The following is an 18,705-nucleotide window of genomic DNA, read 5'->3' on the forward strand; positions in this document are numbered from 1 at the left end:
GTTTGCTGAATCTGGATTAAATCTGGTTATTAACCGCATACAATAAAGTTTCTGTGGTTCATTGTTAGGTTAGCATGCTTGCAAACTGGCATTGCATTTTGAAACAGTTGATTTAGGAAACAGCTGGACCAGTCTTGATGAGAGCCAAGTCCCAATGTATTAGCAAGGTAAGGCTGAAGCCGTGCAACATACAGAGTGAATAGGGTTTGCACTTTAAACACCAAACACCGCTACACGTTTATGGAAGATAGATTTAGTTCTTGTTTAAGACGATAACAATTTAGATATTAGTCAGTAACAAATGTAAAACTTCACAGAAAATAATTTATTGCAGTGAAATCGCATAATAGGTTTTCCGTTCAACTTCGCCCAAGAGCGAATAAAATAAACAATTTTGGACGAAAATATTAGACCTCACAACAGTAAATAAACAGGGATTTCATGAACATTTTTCAGACATTGATCTCCATAAAATTGCGTGATCGTTGAATAATTTATAAAAAGCCAAAAAACGAGGTCCAAATAAAACATCAATATTTTGTTATATTTAATTGATGTAAACTTTATAAGGAAGTATTCTAAAAGTAAGGAGCTAAGGATCAGTAAAATCTTAGTTGCTTTCAGTTTAAGAGTGGCATATAAGAAACTATTTTCTGCATGCGGGTGCAATTGACAAACCCATCACAACAAAGCATTAAGGCCGAGTAATTTATTGCACTCCTCATTCCACGCCATAAAACGACACCAGTTATCAAACGACAGTTTAAACTAACCAGAAAATTTGTGCTTTCGTATCACTTCTAAACAAGCTGAAGTCTGGCAATACTATTTACTCGATTTACAGCGGACACAATATTGCCAATAACGCGATAGGTTTGAAGGTGTAAACGGACAGTCTAAAGCGCCTTTGCCGTTCTTCCCCAAATCAAATCCTTTCTAGTGGCTTCTTCTTACTAGCAGCCTATTTTTAAAACAAGAAATTAAGCGCGATTTCCCACGTTACGTGCTGCTGAACATTTCATATTATTTATTGGATTTTCAATGTTCTATCTCGAGATGGCCGAGAATGAATATTTCTCTTTAAACTTTGTTTTTTGCCTGTGATAAAACTGCAAATTAAATCGGAAATGCAGCGAATTTAGATATTTACATGAAATAGAGAGATGAGGGAAACGGAAATAGGCGGTGGTTTTTTGATTTCCTTGTGAGTCGGGTAATAATTAAACAAAGAAACATGGCAGTATTTTCAAACCCCTTCATTGTATTTTGTTGATTATAGCTGGGCAATCACATGTTAGCTTCAATAAATTAGTACGTGGGATGAAACTTGCCTGCTAACTTTATGAACATAGACAGTAGGGAGGTTTACATTGGAGTAACATTGGCACCATATACAAATAAAGAGCTAGTTGCACAAAGCACTCTCATTTTATCAATCTTTTCGACAACAAATTAACATGCAAAAGAACAGAATTCCTTTGCTCAATAGCAGTTAGAGTACCTTTCCCTTCCAATGGATATAATGGACGCATAAGCGATATTTAATAATACTTAAACGTTGGTTTTCCTCGAAATAACCAGAGTTATTGTGGTCTTGATTTTACTCTCGATTTTTGAAAATAAATCAAGCTCTATGTTTGTGGCTCTCGTGAATTCTTTGAGGTTGCTGTGAACCCCAAACAAAGGAAGTACCCAAGGCTTTTGTTCCCTCAACTAACCACCAAACTGACACTCTCAAATGGCTCCATGGCTACCTTTTGCGACTGGGTAATACATTTTAACATGGAAGGAATCAGCTCTGTGGAGAGCACACAACCTCTCATCGTATAACGGAGTTGGAAAAATAAATGACATTTTCATTTAGTGCCCACTGATTCCGATGAACTGTAGCACCAAACCACCTGTTACACTAAAACAAAATGAGTCTACCTGAAACTAGACATGAAATTTCAACTACAATTAACTCTTTTTTTAATCTCTTAACTTCGAGCTCTAGACTTTCTCAATGCTCATTTGGGTTATTCTGAAGCTAGTCATGTTTCTTGGATCGAGAGATCCAGATCTGAAAGAAGCATTTATTGTTAAATTATAGTATCGTGCATTAGTTGCTGCATAGTAACTCATAATGTCGTCGCGCTGTTCTAATTTTAGGAGGTGGATCCAATTACAGAAGTGTTTTATTGGAATGCCAGCCCGGAAGTTCAAACATTGTACCAGCCGGTGTACTGTTGCAATTGTCTTGTTTTGATTGATCATAACGAATAGCAGGAATAATAAAATGTACTTGACTGGAGCTATAAGACATTTAATTAAGTGCTATGTACTTTTACTAATGATCTTTTATTGTAAATATTAGGAGCAGTACTTAATTATGAGCATAAACAAATGCACGTTTTATGAATGTCCTTTCGCCAGGTAACAACATCAAAACTGTCTATTAAATAGAAGAATATTGAAAATATATTTTAAAAAATCGCGAGAGCAATTACGTCCATATGAGTTCAGAGTTTATTCCAATACAGGTGGAAATCAATGAATAAAATATTTGAGCAATATGTAGGGCTGAAAATATATCGGAAATATAATGAAGACAGGTGTTTCTGTGTAACACCTTAGTCCTATGTATATTGTCCGGTTCATAGTTACCAGATACAAATCAAGCAGTATATCGTCAAAATATGTGCTGCAGTTTGTTTAGAATTACATATGTTAGTGCATTTACTGGAGTACCATAACTTTGTCATTTATTGTAAATCGCTCAAATTAATGAATCATAGAGGAATTTAGCTGATGCGTCTTCATTTCCTAACGCTCCTGCTTACAGTTGCCTTTCAGCCCTGCGCATGTAAGAGATGGTGATTTATTAACGACAGGGAAATTGAACAAAGCAGCACAGCTACACCCTGGTATCCAGGCATACATACTGTGAACTAGAACATCATCATATGTGTTTGTATTTGTTGCAATTAATCATGAAAAAATCTAAAATATTACTGACACGCGAGAGACTGACTAAACACCATCACAGACATGCCGTGATTTAAATCTGAATACTAAAGGGCGCTATTCATCACATTTATGACAGTTTAAAGAAATTAAAAAATCTTAAAACATAAGCAAAATAAAAACAAATCACAAAGACACGACTTACCACAATTCTGAGCTGATCAGTGCCACTTCTCTTTCTCAGACAGATCTTCCAATTATAGACTTATTTTTTAAGGAAAGTTCATTTTCACATCAGACTGAAACAGATCTAGTGCGAATACTGACGACTACATATCTATTCCGGTCCGGCTGCATTAATTATTTAATGAGTCACGTGACGAGAGAGATTAAAATTTCAATACATACACGGAGGAGACGCGTGACCCTTTATCTTGGAGTGTGATGTTTTTTTCTCTTTGCGTCCTTCTTACTTGAATCTTTATTGTTCGGGTTTTCTTTTAGTCTTTGGATGCTCGCTGGTAAGTGATAATGCAAAAATGACTGGCCTGTGCTGATCCCAGATTTGACAGGTCCGCCATTGATGTCACCTACATTTTGAGCTGCCTCGGTCCAATATTCTTGGGCATTTCTTCAAACTGTCTTTATTGTCCGCCTGACAGTTTGATATTGAAGCTCAGTGTTACAGTACCCCGCATACATAACCGTCACACGGAAGGCTAACTCTTTCATATGTGACTTTACATCCCCCATAAGGCTGTTAAATTTGACACCGAATCGACCCTCACTAGCCGCAGTCAATATTTTATTATACCACCCAAATGTATATTAGGTTTTATATTGTGTCTGTAGTTCTACAAAAGCCTAGCATTATCATAGTGCATAAGACTAGTTATTTTAAGTGTGACAGGGAACATTAAGCTGTTAAAAATAGTCGATGATCCCAATAAATTTAATGATTTGTGGCAATTCTGCTTCCTATTTCAGTTAAGCTTTCAACTCAAATCATATTATTATGTCAAATTTTGTGCATTTGGCGATTATGCACTTCCACATATTTCGAATGAAGAAATATTTTAGAATAATTTTAATCAATTACCAATAACTCTCTAAAGTGTCAGCGGCAAAATGGGTGTGAATGGGTATCAAGCAAGTAAGAAAGTTAGCAGAAAAACATGTTTCAGTTATTCTCTTCAATAATCAGAACAATGTAGTGCCCCGTAGGTGAATTATCTCACATTACTCGTGAAGGATGGAATCCATCCTCTTAAGTCATTAACTACAAAAATGTGCCACACTAAACCATTCAAAACAACCATTGTTTCTCATCACGTGCAATTTTCAGAGCTTCTACATAAATCATGGACGATTTTTCTTTACACAAGCACACATTGCACATTTTAAAAAGTTAAGACATATGTAGTTTATCTATGTGTGTGTGTCTGCGAGTGCATATGTGTCCATGAGTGAATGTGTAAGAGTGTAATAGTCTGTGTGTAATATTCAATATCGCTGCACATTTAAATGTGGTTTTAATACATATTGCTTAGACATTTTTTACATTTTAACTTGGATAACGAGCTGTATTCTTTTGGCTCCTATCTATAGGCATAGGAAATAGTGGAAAGAGCACTGTCCATCTTTTAAAGGTCAAGGGTTTGAGGGGGTCAGTCTGCAACGCTAAAAACGGCTAATCGGTCAGAAAATGTGTCCTCTGGGTGAACTCACTCTGGTTGCCCAGCCGTTGACAAACAATGCAACTTTTTATTACAAAAGACCGTTCCGTGTACAATAAACCAAAAACATCAAAGAGAAAGAAAAAGATGCAAACGGGGTTTCATGTGCTCGTTGCAACTAAAGTTTGGTCATGTAAAGGACAGAGTATAATCATCTTGCACTATCCAAAACTGTTTTTACATGTTGAAAATTATAGCTCGCCTTTGAAAACATGCGTTTTATAATTTCCTGTTGTAATAAACGTTGCCGAGCTAAAGCACAACTGTTCCGGGGGGTGGGTGAGTGGGACAGGGGGGGGGGGGGGGGGCATGGTGTGTGCCGAGATGGCCACATTTTATTCAAGAGATCCAATGTGTTCATACTCTTCTAAAAGATCACCCTTCAGACTTGCTGTTGAAGTATACAAAGAAGTATTTATTGAATGAGGTGATTAATGATTCTGGGTAAAATCTGTTATTTTCAATCTGTTTAAAATTCCTTTTTACAGATAAGCAAGCACAGTTGTCTAAAGACTGAAGTTTTTCATCGCCTTTTCTGTGCCTTTTTATATTCGTTTGCTGTGGTCGTAAACCTCTTATACAAGCCATATTTTATAAAGTTTATGTTTGATGTAAACGTTGTTTATTTGTAATGTCTTATAAACAAAGTATCTTCACAGATTGCGGTTATATGGGCAGGTTTAAAATGAAAGTGAAGTGTCGAGTTGAGTTTACTTTTTTTCCTCGCGAAGGTTCTGATTACTTGTGGGAAATATTTGCATAACTACAGAGTATTCCAGTTTCTAGGCAAAATAATTTTGGGAGGAAATGACTGCAACATGCTTAATTATATTTACCACACCACTCATGGGGTGCACAGAGTATATTGAGATCGTTAGTTCATATTATCTGCAAAAATTTGCAGAGAAAAATAAAAACAAGGAATGAATCTTTCCAGTGTGAATTTTATACAATTGCTACGACAAAGCCATGTATGAAAATCGGCATCAGGATGTTGAAGAATGCATCATTTGTTTCACAAAAATACTGCGGTTAGCCTGCTTTTCAGGAGCCATGATATCTGTGGGGTTTTTTCAAGCAGATAATATAATCGAACAGATTAGATTATCATAATGTTAGAAATCATCAACTAGGACTTTATATTTACATAATTGTTGCTTAATTATTTAGCCCCTTTCAACAAGGTGAACAAAATTGTGTCACAGCAAATATTCGCGTATTTACTCTGGCAATTTAAGTTTCCCCGGCCCCAGAGAATGAGTGTTGTTTAAGCATTGATATCGCATTTTAAATGTAACGTCTCAGGCCCATGGATGCAAGTCCATCTAAAACTAATTTCACGTGATTACACCCTCTTCCAGTATCAGAAATACAACAATTAGGGTTATAAAAGGACATTCGCAACCTTGTAGATGACTTATTATTTGATTGCTTCACATTTTACTGCATTATTTACGACCTAGTGACGTAGAACTTGATGTGCATAGGCTGTAGAAAGATGAATTATAGACCTAGACTATAATTTATCCCCTTTCGCTGTTATTCTTCGGAATCACACCCTATTTTTACATTTTTTTAGAAATCTGCATTGCTAGGGTAAGAATGTGACCATTTTTAAAAAATCATTGAAATGTATGGTCATGTTTTGGTGTGGAAAGAAATCTTCGTTTTGGTATGTTTATTCCATCCTGACTGCAAGTAAATTGCACACGTAAGAACAGAGATGGTCCACGAATTAACATTTTATTTAAAGCCTTGGGCTTTTTTTTACACTGTAAATTGTGTCTTCAATTTTAGCAACATTTTGGCACTGCACATAGCACACTGAAATATCCACAGAAAATACACAAATCTTACCAATGATTTGTACAGTTTTGTCACACTTGGACTGTACCAAAACTGTGAAATATACAACAACTCGTCTGAAATCTCTGAATAAGCTCCTTGCACATTCGTATACTGATATCAGTACCACAACTATATAGAGGATACAGATTTAAAATAAAGAAAACACTTTAAATAACGCTGGCGACATAATTTATTTCCTATATATGTAGCATCTGAACAGTTTATTTGCTCTAAAAACCATTTCCACATCCACAAATATTGCTGCCTTTCTCATTTTCTAAAACATGTTTATCCTTATATTCTCACAAATATTTCAACAGACTACACTAGTTGAAATGATGACGCTTACAGTTCTTCACGATGTCTAATATTCACGGTCCTTTGCTCTTTTTGCTTTGAATATCATGGTAGAAGCCATTTTGACAGAACTTCGCATCGGTTCATGTGGGGGTAATGAAGGATACAGAACGTACCCAATCAAACAGAAAACATTTTAAAAGTCTGCTGAGAATGGGTTAACACAATAGAAATGCTTGACCTAATGAGGTTAGTAGCATATCTCCTGGAAGAAAATTCTCATTGCAAGAAATCCTTCCCCGTTCAAGTCAATTATGTGGCAAACACATTTTGGTCCAAACTATGTTGTGGGAGAGGGGTTGGAGACGTGAAGCAGCTATAGGCTTGATGCATTTGGTGCTGAACCATCTGGTTGTGGGCCCTGGGAGGATACTTGTGTTTGCTGGCTTGCAGAAGACGATGAGCTAGCAGAACGCATCTTAGTGTTAGGCAGTTTGTGATCTTTCTTCCATTTCATCCTTCTGTTCTGAAACCAGATCTTCACCTGGCGTTCAGACAGGCAAAGAGTGTGTGCAATCTCAATGCGTCGACGCCTGGTTAGGTAACGGTTAAAATGGAACTCCTTCTCCAGCTCTAATACTTGTTGTCTCGTGTAAGCAGTTCGACACCGTTTGGGCTCTCCTCCAGTGTAATTTGGGTTCACTGAACAAAAAAAAGTAACCAAACATAAATACAGAGACAAGCACGAATCTGACAATGGGTTTAAATGCACGTGAATGAAGGTTATAAAAGTCAGAGTTTTTTGTCAAGTGTTCTGACAACGGAGAACAATCTACTGCAATAAAATGGCTCTGGGTATTTAGGTTAGAAAAGCATCAAAGACACATGGCCAGAAGCGGGATCCAGGGCAATCAAATTTATGGGCTCTGTAATTACCGACCTAACTGTTAGGTGATCGTAAATCTCATGAAAGGGCTAGTTACAGAAAGGGTTCCGCACATCCGATTTCAAGTGAATTTTAATTGTTTCAGTTAGCTTTAGTTACTTACCGTTGGTAACGTGAATTTTCTTCATCCACGGATAAACTATGGGCTCTTTGCTGAGAGTACCCTTCTGGACAGTGGCATTTTTCGCGTTTTGGCTACACAAAGCTGGTGTGGCTACTGGGACCACTTCACAGAGCTGATTCTGTCTCGGTATGTGATTTTGGACGCTAGCCTGCGACTGGATGTGACCTCTTTGCGACATGTCTTGGTTGCCAGTGCCTTGGACATTGTTGAAGCTGTAGGTCGGCTCTGGGTAGTTTGATTGTGGGTATAGTGCCTCATGATGGAATCCAGTGTCCCGCGGCCGCTCGTAGTATTCAGGAGATTGGCTTGGTATGTAGTTATTTTGAGAATATTCCTCACAAGGTGGAAATTTTGGCTCAACGTAGTTGGAGTTTATCAAAAACGAACTCATGGTCATTAATTTCTGAAGTGCAAAATACTAATTTTTCTCGCGTTGTCGTTTTTCTGTTCCATAAAACCCTCCTACTTGCTGTCAAGTGTATAAAGTTAGCTGTCCATGTGATGCCGGCAGCCAATGGGAAGAGTGGCAGTGGGTCCCGGATAAGGAAATACACCAATGATGAATGCATGGAGTCCAGTGAAAAAATCCATATTATCATTCAAAATCTCGTTTCCCTGAAATTACATTGCCGCATAAAAAGAAAAAAGGAACTGAAATAGTCAGGAAAATAAGTAAAATAACTTAAAACATACAATGATGTTGCGATATATTATCGAAACAGATATTTGTAAAATATATGATAACGCGGAAATATCACAAGATAACATCAACAGCGGTCTGATAATGTCTGAAATAGTTTATTCTTTCCCGAAAATGCGGCTATATAAACAAGTTTCGCCCATTTCTCGGTGGGAAGTTAAGAGGATTTGGAAATCAATTATGCTATTAAAGGCATTCTGAGTTCTCCTTGAAAGAAGAACTCCCATAAAATCCTGAAAATATTATGCTTATTATAATAACACATGGGGCTTTTCGAATATCATACTGCAGAACCTGCTGTAAAATCACATTCGCTAAATATTCGATGACCCCAGCGAACGTCGGAAGATTTTGTTATGTTTACTTAATGCATATTACTAAACGTTATGTAATCAATTGGTATTCCTTCATGACATAATAAAATTTTGTTAAAACAAACTGTCAGTTTAATGTTCGATTGCTTTTTAAAAAACTGATTTAATTGTGTTGCGTGAAATAAAAAAGGCTGAAACGAACATTGTTATTGGAAATGCCCAGTAAACGTGGATAGTGATTGCATAACTTTTATATAAAAAGGGAATGCATTCAGCACAACTGTTCAGTAAAGCGATTAATTTGAATGAATCTTTATTGCAGGGAATTCAATAAACTTTGTCAATTTTGCACATTTGAATTTTGAAATAAAGTTGCTTATTTTATCTTCCTGTAAAGCTAATAGCTAAAGAAATGAATTCCAAGTAATTCTATCATTTCCTGTTCACGTCTGCATGAAAACAAAATGAGAAGAAAATGCAATTTTAATATATGTCACCTGTTATAGAATTGGATTAAAGCACCAGTAATATTAGATAATACCTTCTAATGTCTACTTCCTTTTTTAAAAGGCAATAATAACTTGCGCAAAATTGAACAAACTAATTAGCTTTTTAGATTGGTTAACCTGATTAAAATTCTTCCATGCTTATAGTCGAATTCAGTTCTATCCCAAATAAACGCAATAAGGAATTGCCATAACAGAAAAGTGCCAAGTTGGTGCATTGCGCGTTATATTTCCAAAGTAATCATATGAAATATGCTTTCTGGACTGTAATAAAAGTGATTCATAACATTCGTTCTTGTCAATAAAGGAAGCGTTAAACTCTCTATTTTATGTGTTGGACGATACACTGCATCCAGACACATTAGCGCACATTTTATGAGAGTGAATCTTTTCCAACCACTGGAACACGTAGTTAGTAGAGTACATTTACCAACCCACCCTGTTTTGCAGCGCAGTGTAATCGTCCATTAGAACGCGTTCAATTAAACACCAAGCTGTAAAATCAATTGACTTTCGGTGTAATAAATACATGCTTATTTTCACTGCTCACTATTCAAAGAAACTATGTACGGGACAATTCAAATATCTTGTGCGATTTTATTTTACATACCACGAGAATAACTTAACTAAATGTGCCCATTTAAACAGTATATAATATTGTTTGAAAATGTCACGAAATAATTTTGTCGAAATTATGTTCATAAAATCTTAGTTCTTGCCAAACAAAACCTTTATTCTGACAACCTTCCTAAAAAGATATGTGTGTGTGTGTGTGTGTGTGTGTGTGTGTGTGTGTGTGTGTGTGTGTGTGTGTGTGTGTGTGTGTGTGTGTGTCCCCACCTTCTCTTAAGCAGGCTTGGGGTGCATCGCTGTGCACCGAGCAAGTAACTTGACAGTAAATAAAGCAGTCCTGTAATTAGCTTGGGCCATGTCTATATTTACGCTCTTTGTCGAAAAATAGGGAATTAGAGGCTCGTCGTATAAACACAGGGCGTTTCTGAAGAAGACCAAATGCAGGTCAGTCGCCAGAGCATTTTTTTCATAATAAACAGAGATGGAGCCAAGACCCCCAAGTGTTACCTCGCCTGCTTGCACGTTTGACATTTTTACTGCAGGGCTAGATTTACAGCCATTTTAAAGAGAAAGGCAAAGTTAACGCTTTTTACGACATTTCCAAATCATGGGCATTTTAAGAACGCATCAAATTTTAATTTAAAAAAGAGTCGTGGTGATGAAATCCGTTTCACATAAAAGAGAATCCAAGTTCTGTGGTACTGAATGAAAGATTTGTTTCGCGGTTTAATAAATCGGAAATTACACTTTACCAGCCTTAACTCTTCCGAACAGCAAATCAGTAGTTTAGTTGATTAAGGGTGCCATATTTTCTTCATTAACCGTCCGAATCCATCTGCACTGCACGGGTTTGTCAAATAGATTGTATCATGCCAAAATATACTTGTTTCCCATCTCTATCTGGGGCATATGGTCAAAACAGCCGGAGTCCGAGTCAAAAACAAAATAAAACAAATAAAATTGTACATTTCGAAGATACATCTTCGAGCAAGCTTGCACCGCATCCCACAGAGCTGCACAACTGTGCATTTATTGGACTTCGACCCGGGAAACAAAACAAAAGGTTTTATTCAATGAAATTGGATTTCGTAAGGGATACGCGAAGCTAAGTTTGGAAGTGACCGAAAAGTGACACCGTGTGCATTTTGTTTCTTATTAATCTTATACATTGACAGTCTTTGTTAAGTAACAAGGCGTGCCATTCGTGAGGCGACATTTTCATATTTGTTAGACGCGGTGACCTGAATTTCACCTCGGCCTTGGACTTAGCCATTTCTAAAAGGCCTATAGTGCTCTTTCAAATACCAGGGTGTTTTGCCCAGGTCATTACCTTTGTGGAGGGGAGAAAGTAACCAAAAAGCATGGGTTCTATACAGCCTATATAGTCTATGTAGCCTATTCGATAGCCGTCTTTAAACATTTGTAAATACAACTTCGAGTGAAATAAAACCAATAGCTCTGTAAATATCTGTTTGATGAACAGAGAGAAAAACAAATCGGGACTATACTGACGAATATTTAACAAGATCCGTGATCGGATAATTTGCTTTTAGGAATTTGAAATTAATTTTAACTTTCAAAAAAGTTGCACAAAGAGCTGCATTGTTTTACTAAGACATCTGCATTTAATTTCAATCCTCTCATTTGTGCTCCCATCCCTATGCTAAGTGTTCCATACTTAATCCTCAACATTTCATTTGAGAAGGTCCTCCTAAAATAAAGCTATTTTAGGCAAACATCGCTTTTAATATATAAAACTCAGTTTTAAAATTGTGACACGTAGTCCTTTTTCCCCCTCAAATTCACCGGTCGAGTGTTCCCAATCCATTCTATTGCTGTTTAGGAATATGTTCTAATTCCTTACAAACTATTCTAGTAACAAGTGTCAACATTGTAAAACGAAATTATTCGTTTGAAATAAGTTTCCGATCATTTCTTTAGGGGTGGAAATAAAGGTCAATTTATGCATGATCGATTTCCCTCTTCTCTTTATTTCTATTTGTTGCACTATAACATGCCGTTCTCCTCGTTCACCAAAACATACGACCTCACTATACGCTTGTTACTTACTCTGTCAGCAACTTTATTCGTATTTATCCATACATACATTAAGTGAATGTAGGTTGAAATCTGTATTGTAAATGGATATTATGTGTTTTAAGAGGAATGCGATCGGGTGGGGTGGGGGAAGAAGAAGGTTATATAAACTCCGAGTAAAGATGGCTTCTTTACCTACTGAATAATGCATTTATTTTCTTACCGCATATGAAATCGTTCGTCTTTTTGTAAACTCTCGCTATACGGGGTATGCCATTTGGCCTGCTCGTGACGAGCATTATTCTCGTTTATCTCTGTAATTTCTATTCTTTCTTGAAACTAACCCATTACCTGTGTGCCAATGATTTTCGAAAGCACGCATTCTCTAGTTCCAAGATAGAACTGTAATGTTGTTTTGCGAAATACATTGTATCCCGTTGCTTGTAACTTGCTACCGTGAAAATCCAGAGATCTAACAAACATATATGTTAATGCTTTATGGTTTCTAACAATATCTTTATGTAAAATGTACTCGATCTCTATCTTTAATACGACCAAACGGCAACAGTGCAACTAAATATGACCAGATATTCGGTATATCTGAATTTAATGCCCTAGACAACATTTGTCCTTCTCTGATTCAATCCTTTACTTTGAACACCACAAGCATAGTCAACATGAATCTGCAAAACATTTTTAGCATTAGCCATGAATCTATAATGGTTCCATGTGTATATCTTTGTTATTATATATTTTAACGGTGAAAAAATAAGAGAGAAAGTCCTCGTCAAATACTTGCTCAAATAAATAAAAGTTTTCAAGGATGTAAATAAAATGTAAACAACAGTAGATGCGACGTTTTGGTTTTAAAGGCTACATTTCTAATCAAGTGAGCAAAACGGAACTAAATGAAGTATTGCATAGGCCACATACCTATATAAATTTATGATTTAAACAAGATGTCATTTCAAACATATGTACCTGTGAAGTCTTCATTAATTCTAAATTAGCAGCAGTTGTTCTACATTTCTTTTTTTGCAAGAAGGTTTCTCTGAATCTAAATCTAATTGGTCGATCTTTGCCTTGGGGTAGATTGTGTACGCTGCTGTATAGTGGAATTCGACAGGCAGACTGCCGCTGCATCTTAACCCCTAAAAATGGTTTTCAGGCAGAAAAATGAGAATCTAAGTAAAACAATGTATTTTTTTCGACAAAAGTCGTTTGGTTTTTGTACAGTTACTGAAGATTTACCTGATACATTTACACAGAGGATAGAAAAATACCGTAGTCGATTATTCAATATGAAATACAATGTGTCTCGATCATGAAAAGAACATTTTTTTCTTTCCTTTCGTCAGTAATTGAGGTCGTTCAGTCGCTCGGGTTCACCTGGAGTCCATAGCATGATACACGGGTAACTCAAAGCAATTTTATCTTTTGTGCTGATAGTCAAGATCGTGCTGTAACATTGACATCAAACTCTGTCTGAGCAGATGATTGCAAGTCGTGCAAAACGTAAACTTTTGACCCTCAACTTTTTGACCTATAGTTGTACCGCCCTGCCAACCACCGTACAGGGAGCCTTTTTCAAAGCACCACTGGGGACTAAATAATATCCCTTTTCGTTCACTATTTTCATGAGTACGGCTAATTTCAAGTTTGGGAAGGCTAAAAGAACCCCCTCCCCCCCCCCCCACCCCCTCCCCCTCTGCCCTTCACCCAGCCCTCTTCCCACCCTGCTCCCCCATAAGTGAAGCGCTCCTTTAATCTCGAAAATGGCATGAACCTCAACAGTCTGCAAGCTGTTCATTCAAGTGCTTCCTTATTTTGTTGGATGTTCCAAACTGGGTAAGTTTTTTATTGCAGCGACCAGCCGATGTAATTATAGATAGCACAGCGAAAAAAACAAACCAATTTAGCGTGAGTTTACTTTAGCATTTTCGTTTTTTTCCCTGTTACACAGATAGAACAATGGATACGTGAGCTCTCAGCCCATGCTAAAACTGACTGTGAACTTGGTCTAAAGCGAGCTCTGCTGGCGAGTCGCAGAGTGTGCAGATACCATTTTCTTCAATTCCTTATTTTTTCCTTTCTGAAAACATATCCTCTGTGATTTAAGGAACGAAAATCCCCCAAACCATAAAACGATTCAAATCCAAATTGTATATTTTAGCAAAAGAGGAACACATTGTTACGTCCCTTGCCAAGACAGATTAATTTGATGGTTCGTTCTGAAGAAAATATATACTACGAATTATCTTAAGTTCAACTACAAACATTAAATATCAAAAGGAAGAGGGGAAATAATAAACTTTGTTACATTTTCTTTTTGTGTGATTCTAAACTTTCTCCAAAAGATTGTTTCAATTTACCCTTTCCTTCCTTAACAAACTAAGCGCGTTAACAAATGCAAAAGCATAAACACAAGTCATTCATATTGCTATTTCTATCGTTGGGCAACGTTATCATATTTAGAGAAGGTGTGCATGAGAATTTATTTTGTACTCTCCTATACAACCCCCCCCCCCCCCACACACACACACACACAACCCCCCTCCCCCCCCCCCCCCTCCCCCCCCCCCCCACACACACACACACACACTTTTTATTTTATGACGGACAAATCACTGGCAATAAAATAAAAGACAATAGGGTTTATTTAGTGAATCCACCTATGCCCCCCCCCCCTTCCTACTGCAGCAGGATATAATGAAAAGTACGTAATTCTTCAGGCCGTTATTATATCTACCATACCAGCGAACACAGCAGTTATTAATGAAACCATTTCAGGGGGCACTTAACAAGGTCTCTTTTTCTGCAAGGTCATACTGCAGTAAAAACTTTACGGGTGAAAAAATCATGGCAGCGTTTTGAATAACAGTCTATTTCTTAAGATCACTATTTGTCTCAACTGAAATACAGTTAATACCACGAACCTTCGTATCAAGGGACCTCATACAAATAAAGAAATAAAATTTGAATACGACACAAGCCCTGAGAACATATGTGTGTTACTTTCGGTTAATATCCTTCATTTTTAGAATTCAGATATTTCATCTAACTATATCGTTAAAAGTCAAACAGGTAAACTAATTACAACTGAAGAAGGAAATTAGTCGGCAAAACACTTATTCAGCTTGCTGGGTAATCGAACATTATGAGTTAGACTACCACGTGGATAATATTCTCACACCTACATTTATATGTATTTACCCTTTGGGTGAACTGTGTGGTAACGCATAATGTTCATAAACATGAATATTACCACTTACTCTCCAGGTTATTTTGTGCTGCAATGAATGGCAAATCAATTATCTTACTTTACTCATAAATAGGAAATCTCAATACTGCTAGACGTCCTTTCCAACCCCCAACAACCCAAAATCCGCTGAAGGGGGCCCCCAGAAGTGTGTCGCATAATATAAAGTTGCATTCGTTTTATACATAACTTTTAAATTGCACCATTAAATTGCCTGTACCTTGCTCTGCATGTGAGAAAGAATCTCATGTGTACAGTTTTGGGAAACTTCTATTCTATCCACAGAAAAACTAGCATACATTTCAATTGAAGAACGTGGTGCCCTTTCGATGCCCTTAGCACAGACGAAACGTAAGCACGTCGCATTCCAGATTTTATGGCGTCCATCTCTTTAGCACTCACAACCTTTCATTTGTTTTACATTTATATTTTTACCGCGATAAGAGAATAGTTGCCTGAGTGGCACAGAGGCTGCTTTTAATTTTAATCATCGATTAATGAGATGGCGTGTTAAAGGGTAAAGATATGATACGTTACAGCTCTGAATTAATTGCCTCAACTGAAACTTAACCAATAGCTTATTTAAGAATCTAAAATATTTTTGCAGTTATATCAGATTTCTACATTGCAAAACAGCTTTTTAAGGGAAATTTGATTCATTATAATTTCAAATTAAATATTCTGTCCTGTCGGAAATTGAATTTATTGATAATTTATGTTTGACTCACTGAACAGATTGCCTTTGTACTGCGTGTTATGTCTTTGGCCAAGGGTCTTCTTGAAGAACAATTTCGTAAAAGACACCCCAATAATGAACCCATGTTTCTAAAGAAAAATATCGTTACGTAAAATAGCAGCCTCAAACCATAGAAAGAAATCATCTGAAAGGAAAACACACACAATTCTCCTCAGAAAGTAGTTAAACATCTCTCTCTCTCCACCATCACTCTCTCTCTCTCTCTCTCTCTCTCTCTCTCTCTCTCTCTCTCTCTCTCTCTCTCTCTCTCTCTCTCTCTCTCTCTCTCTCTCCCTCCCTCCCTCTCTCTCTCTCTCTCTCTCTCTCTCTCTCTCTCTCTCTCTCTCTCTCTCTCTCTCTCTCTCTCTCTCTCTCTCTCTCTCTCTCTCTCTCTCTCTCTCTCTCTCTCTCACTCTCTCTCTCTCTCTCTCTCTCTCTCTCTCTCTCTCTCTCTCTCTCTCTCTCTCTCTCTCTCTCTCTCTCTCTCTTTCTCTCTCTCTCTCTCTCTCTCACTCACTCACTCTATCTCACCCTATCTCTCCCTTTCCTCTCACTCACACATACACACATACATACCCACAATTTAGTGAAAATGGAAGGAAGGCTGTGGAGGAACGCTACCTTGATGCTACCTCTTTTAGAAAAGAACCATAAACCATTCGGTACCATTGGTCCCCACAGAATATCTGCATTGCACAAATGTGTGCGGTTACCATTTTGGACAGCATATATATAATCCTTTAGCCCTACATTATGCCCCTCCAGCTTGTTTGCCCATTTTGGAGGCTCTTTTTTTAATGAAATGTATTCTTAAGTTCCGCATATGATATCAAATACATTGGGTATAGTCTGAAACGAAATAATTTATTATCACTGATGTTAAGGATTTAGTTCAAGTAATTCAGTAATAACTGTTATAAGTAACAAGTAATCTTGGTCTGAGTGCCACTCCAGCAGCGAGTGAAACTAAACATCGTTTCGTCTTGTTATAAGAGGAATTTAAGTGATCCGGACAGATGATATATTAAACTGTCATATTTAAATGTAAACTAATACAAAGGAAATTACAACAGATTGACGCGATTGACATGGCCGATCCGGAACTGCTCTACTGATACAGGGGGCGATTTCCTTTATTTACTGTTGGATTTTTTATAGCACATCGTAAAATGGACCTAATTGCAGTGGAATGTTTTGAGTGGAAGTTCTGGAGAGTAATTGCTTTCAACCTCTTTAATCGTGTGGCCGCCTACCAACTCCACTTCATTCACCATAGGCTGCCTTAGACGTTTTTAAGTGAAAATTGAATATCCATAGAAGGTAATAAATTGTGTTCTCAATTGGGGAAACAATTTTCGTAGTTCAGAAATGGTCTCTTCATGCAGTCATAGATTATACATGGAAGTCTCCTTCTACACACTAGACCAGCGGAAGCTTCAAAGAATGAAAAATCGGTCATAAAGTTTATGGTTCGTCAGCCACTACTATGGGAAACCCGCAATTCACCAACAACAATGTTGATCTTACAATAGTTACTGTTAAAGTTGTAGCAGTCCTTCCATTGGCTGTATTTCACTATTTTAAACAATTCATGTGTTACATTCGCACACATGCCTCATCATGGGTCGCAAATAAGTTTTTTTCCCCAAAATTACACCTTTAAGTTACGTTCTCTAATTCCCCAAAGGAATGATGATTGTCGTCATAAAAGTTCAATTTCGTGAAGGGGGTTGGGGAAGAGAATGTTTTGCCTAAATGTGTGAAAGAATCATGTAGTACACTTTGTTTACTTTAATCAGACCATGTCTGCCGACTGAGTTTATATTGGAACTCTTCAAGCAACACATAATCCTACTCATTAAAGTATCAGTGCCCCATAACTTCCCAAATTGCAGGACAATGAATACATTTGAAATGTAAACTTAGTAATAGCACCAATAGGAGACTTGTCACAACAGCAGGATAACACTTCCCTCAAGCAATCACAGATAAGAAAATAAAATAGCATATCTGAGCTTGCGGGATAGAAATAGGAATATTCTGTCCACAGTATTAAGGCACTGAACAACACCAGTAGCTTCTGGTAAGAAATAATCGTGTCTTTAAAAAACCTGTTGTACACATTTTTATTAATGGAACCCAACGCCTCTCTCAAAATTATTTCCTTGCCTAATCTGTCCTTTTTATTTTCTACCCAGTTTGTAAAGTAGAAGCTTCATTTGAACGCAGAAGGAAATGAATCGGTAGTTTACCCAGACTCATTTCTGCCTCAATGCACTCTGGGTGCTACTTAAGGCCTGTTCTACTGGGCCAAATTTCTTTGCGAATTGTAATGATAATATTTCAACAAAAATTACCTTGTGTTGCAAGAAAATACAACTTTCCTGTATACTGGAGTGGTGGAGCTGTGGATAGTCCTCTGAACAAGAAGATTAGCCATTTGAGTGGCTTGTCTGCACACGCAATCTGCAAAGGAGCCAAATGAAGTCCAGCGTCAGTGAGATTATATGTTATGTAGAATATACTGTTGGTTGTCAACTCCCCAAAACCATAAAACTTACTTTAATGACACCACGTGATTTTTTATAGCCAGTGAGGCTATCAGTCTGTGCTATGGATGATTTTACGATCTAATTCATAGACAAAACCCTATTCATTTGGCACCCAAATGTCATATAGCCGG

The 18,705-nt window shown here is 37.2% G+C and overlaps 1 protein-coding gene across 1 annotated transcript; it reads right to left on the reverse strand.

Annotated features, from left to right (window-relative positions):
• Nucleotides 1-7,203: 7,203 nt before the first annotated feature.
• LOC144609942 (homeobox protein Hox-A4) lies at nucleotides 7,204-8,384 on the reverse strand. The gene is made up of 2 exons (XM_078428350.1): nucleotides 7,877-8,384; nucleotides 7,204-7,529 (listed from the first exon to the last, which is right to left on the reverse strand). Exons 1-2 carry the CDS (start codon nucleotides 8,292-8,294, stop codon nucleotides 7,204-7,206), a joined length of 744 nt encoding a protein of 247 aa, XP_078284476.1. The 5' UTR covers nucleotides 8,295-8,384.
• Between the last annotated feature and the right edge of the window lie 10,321 nt (nucleotides 8,385-18,705).

Source organism: Rhinoraja longicauda, chromosome 2 (assembly GCF_053455715.1).
Source record: "Rhinoraja longicauda isolate Sanriku21f chromosome 2, sRhiLon1.1, whole genome shotgun sequence".
Taxonomy (NCBI): Eukaryota; Metazoa; Chordata; class Chondrichthyes; order Rajiformes; family Arhynchobatidae; genus Rhinoraja; species Rhinoraja longicauda.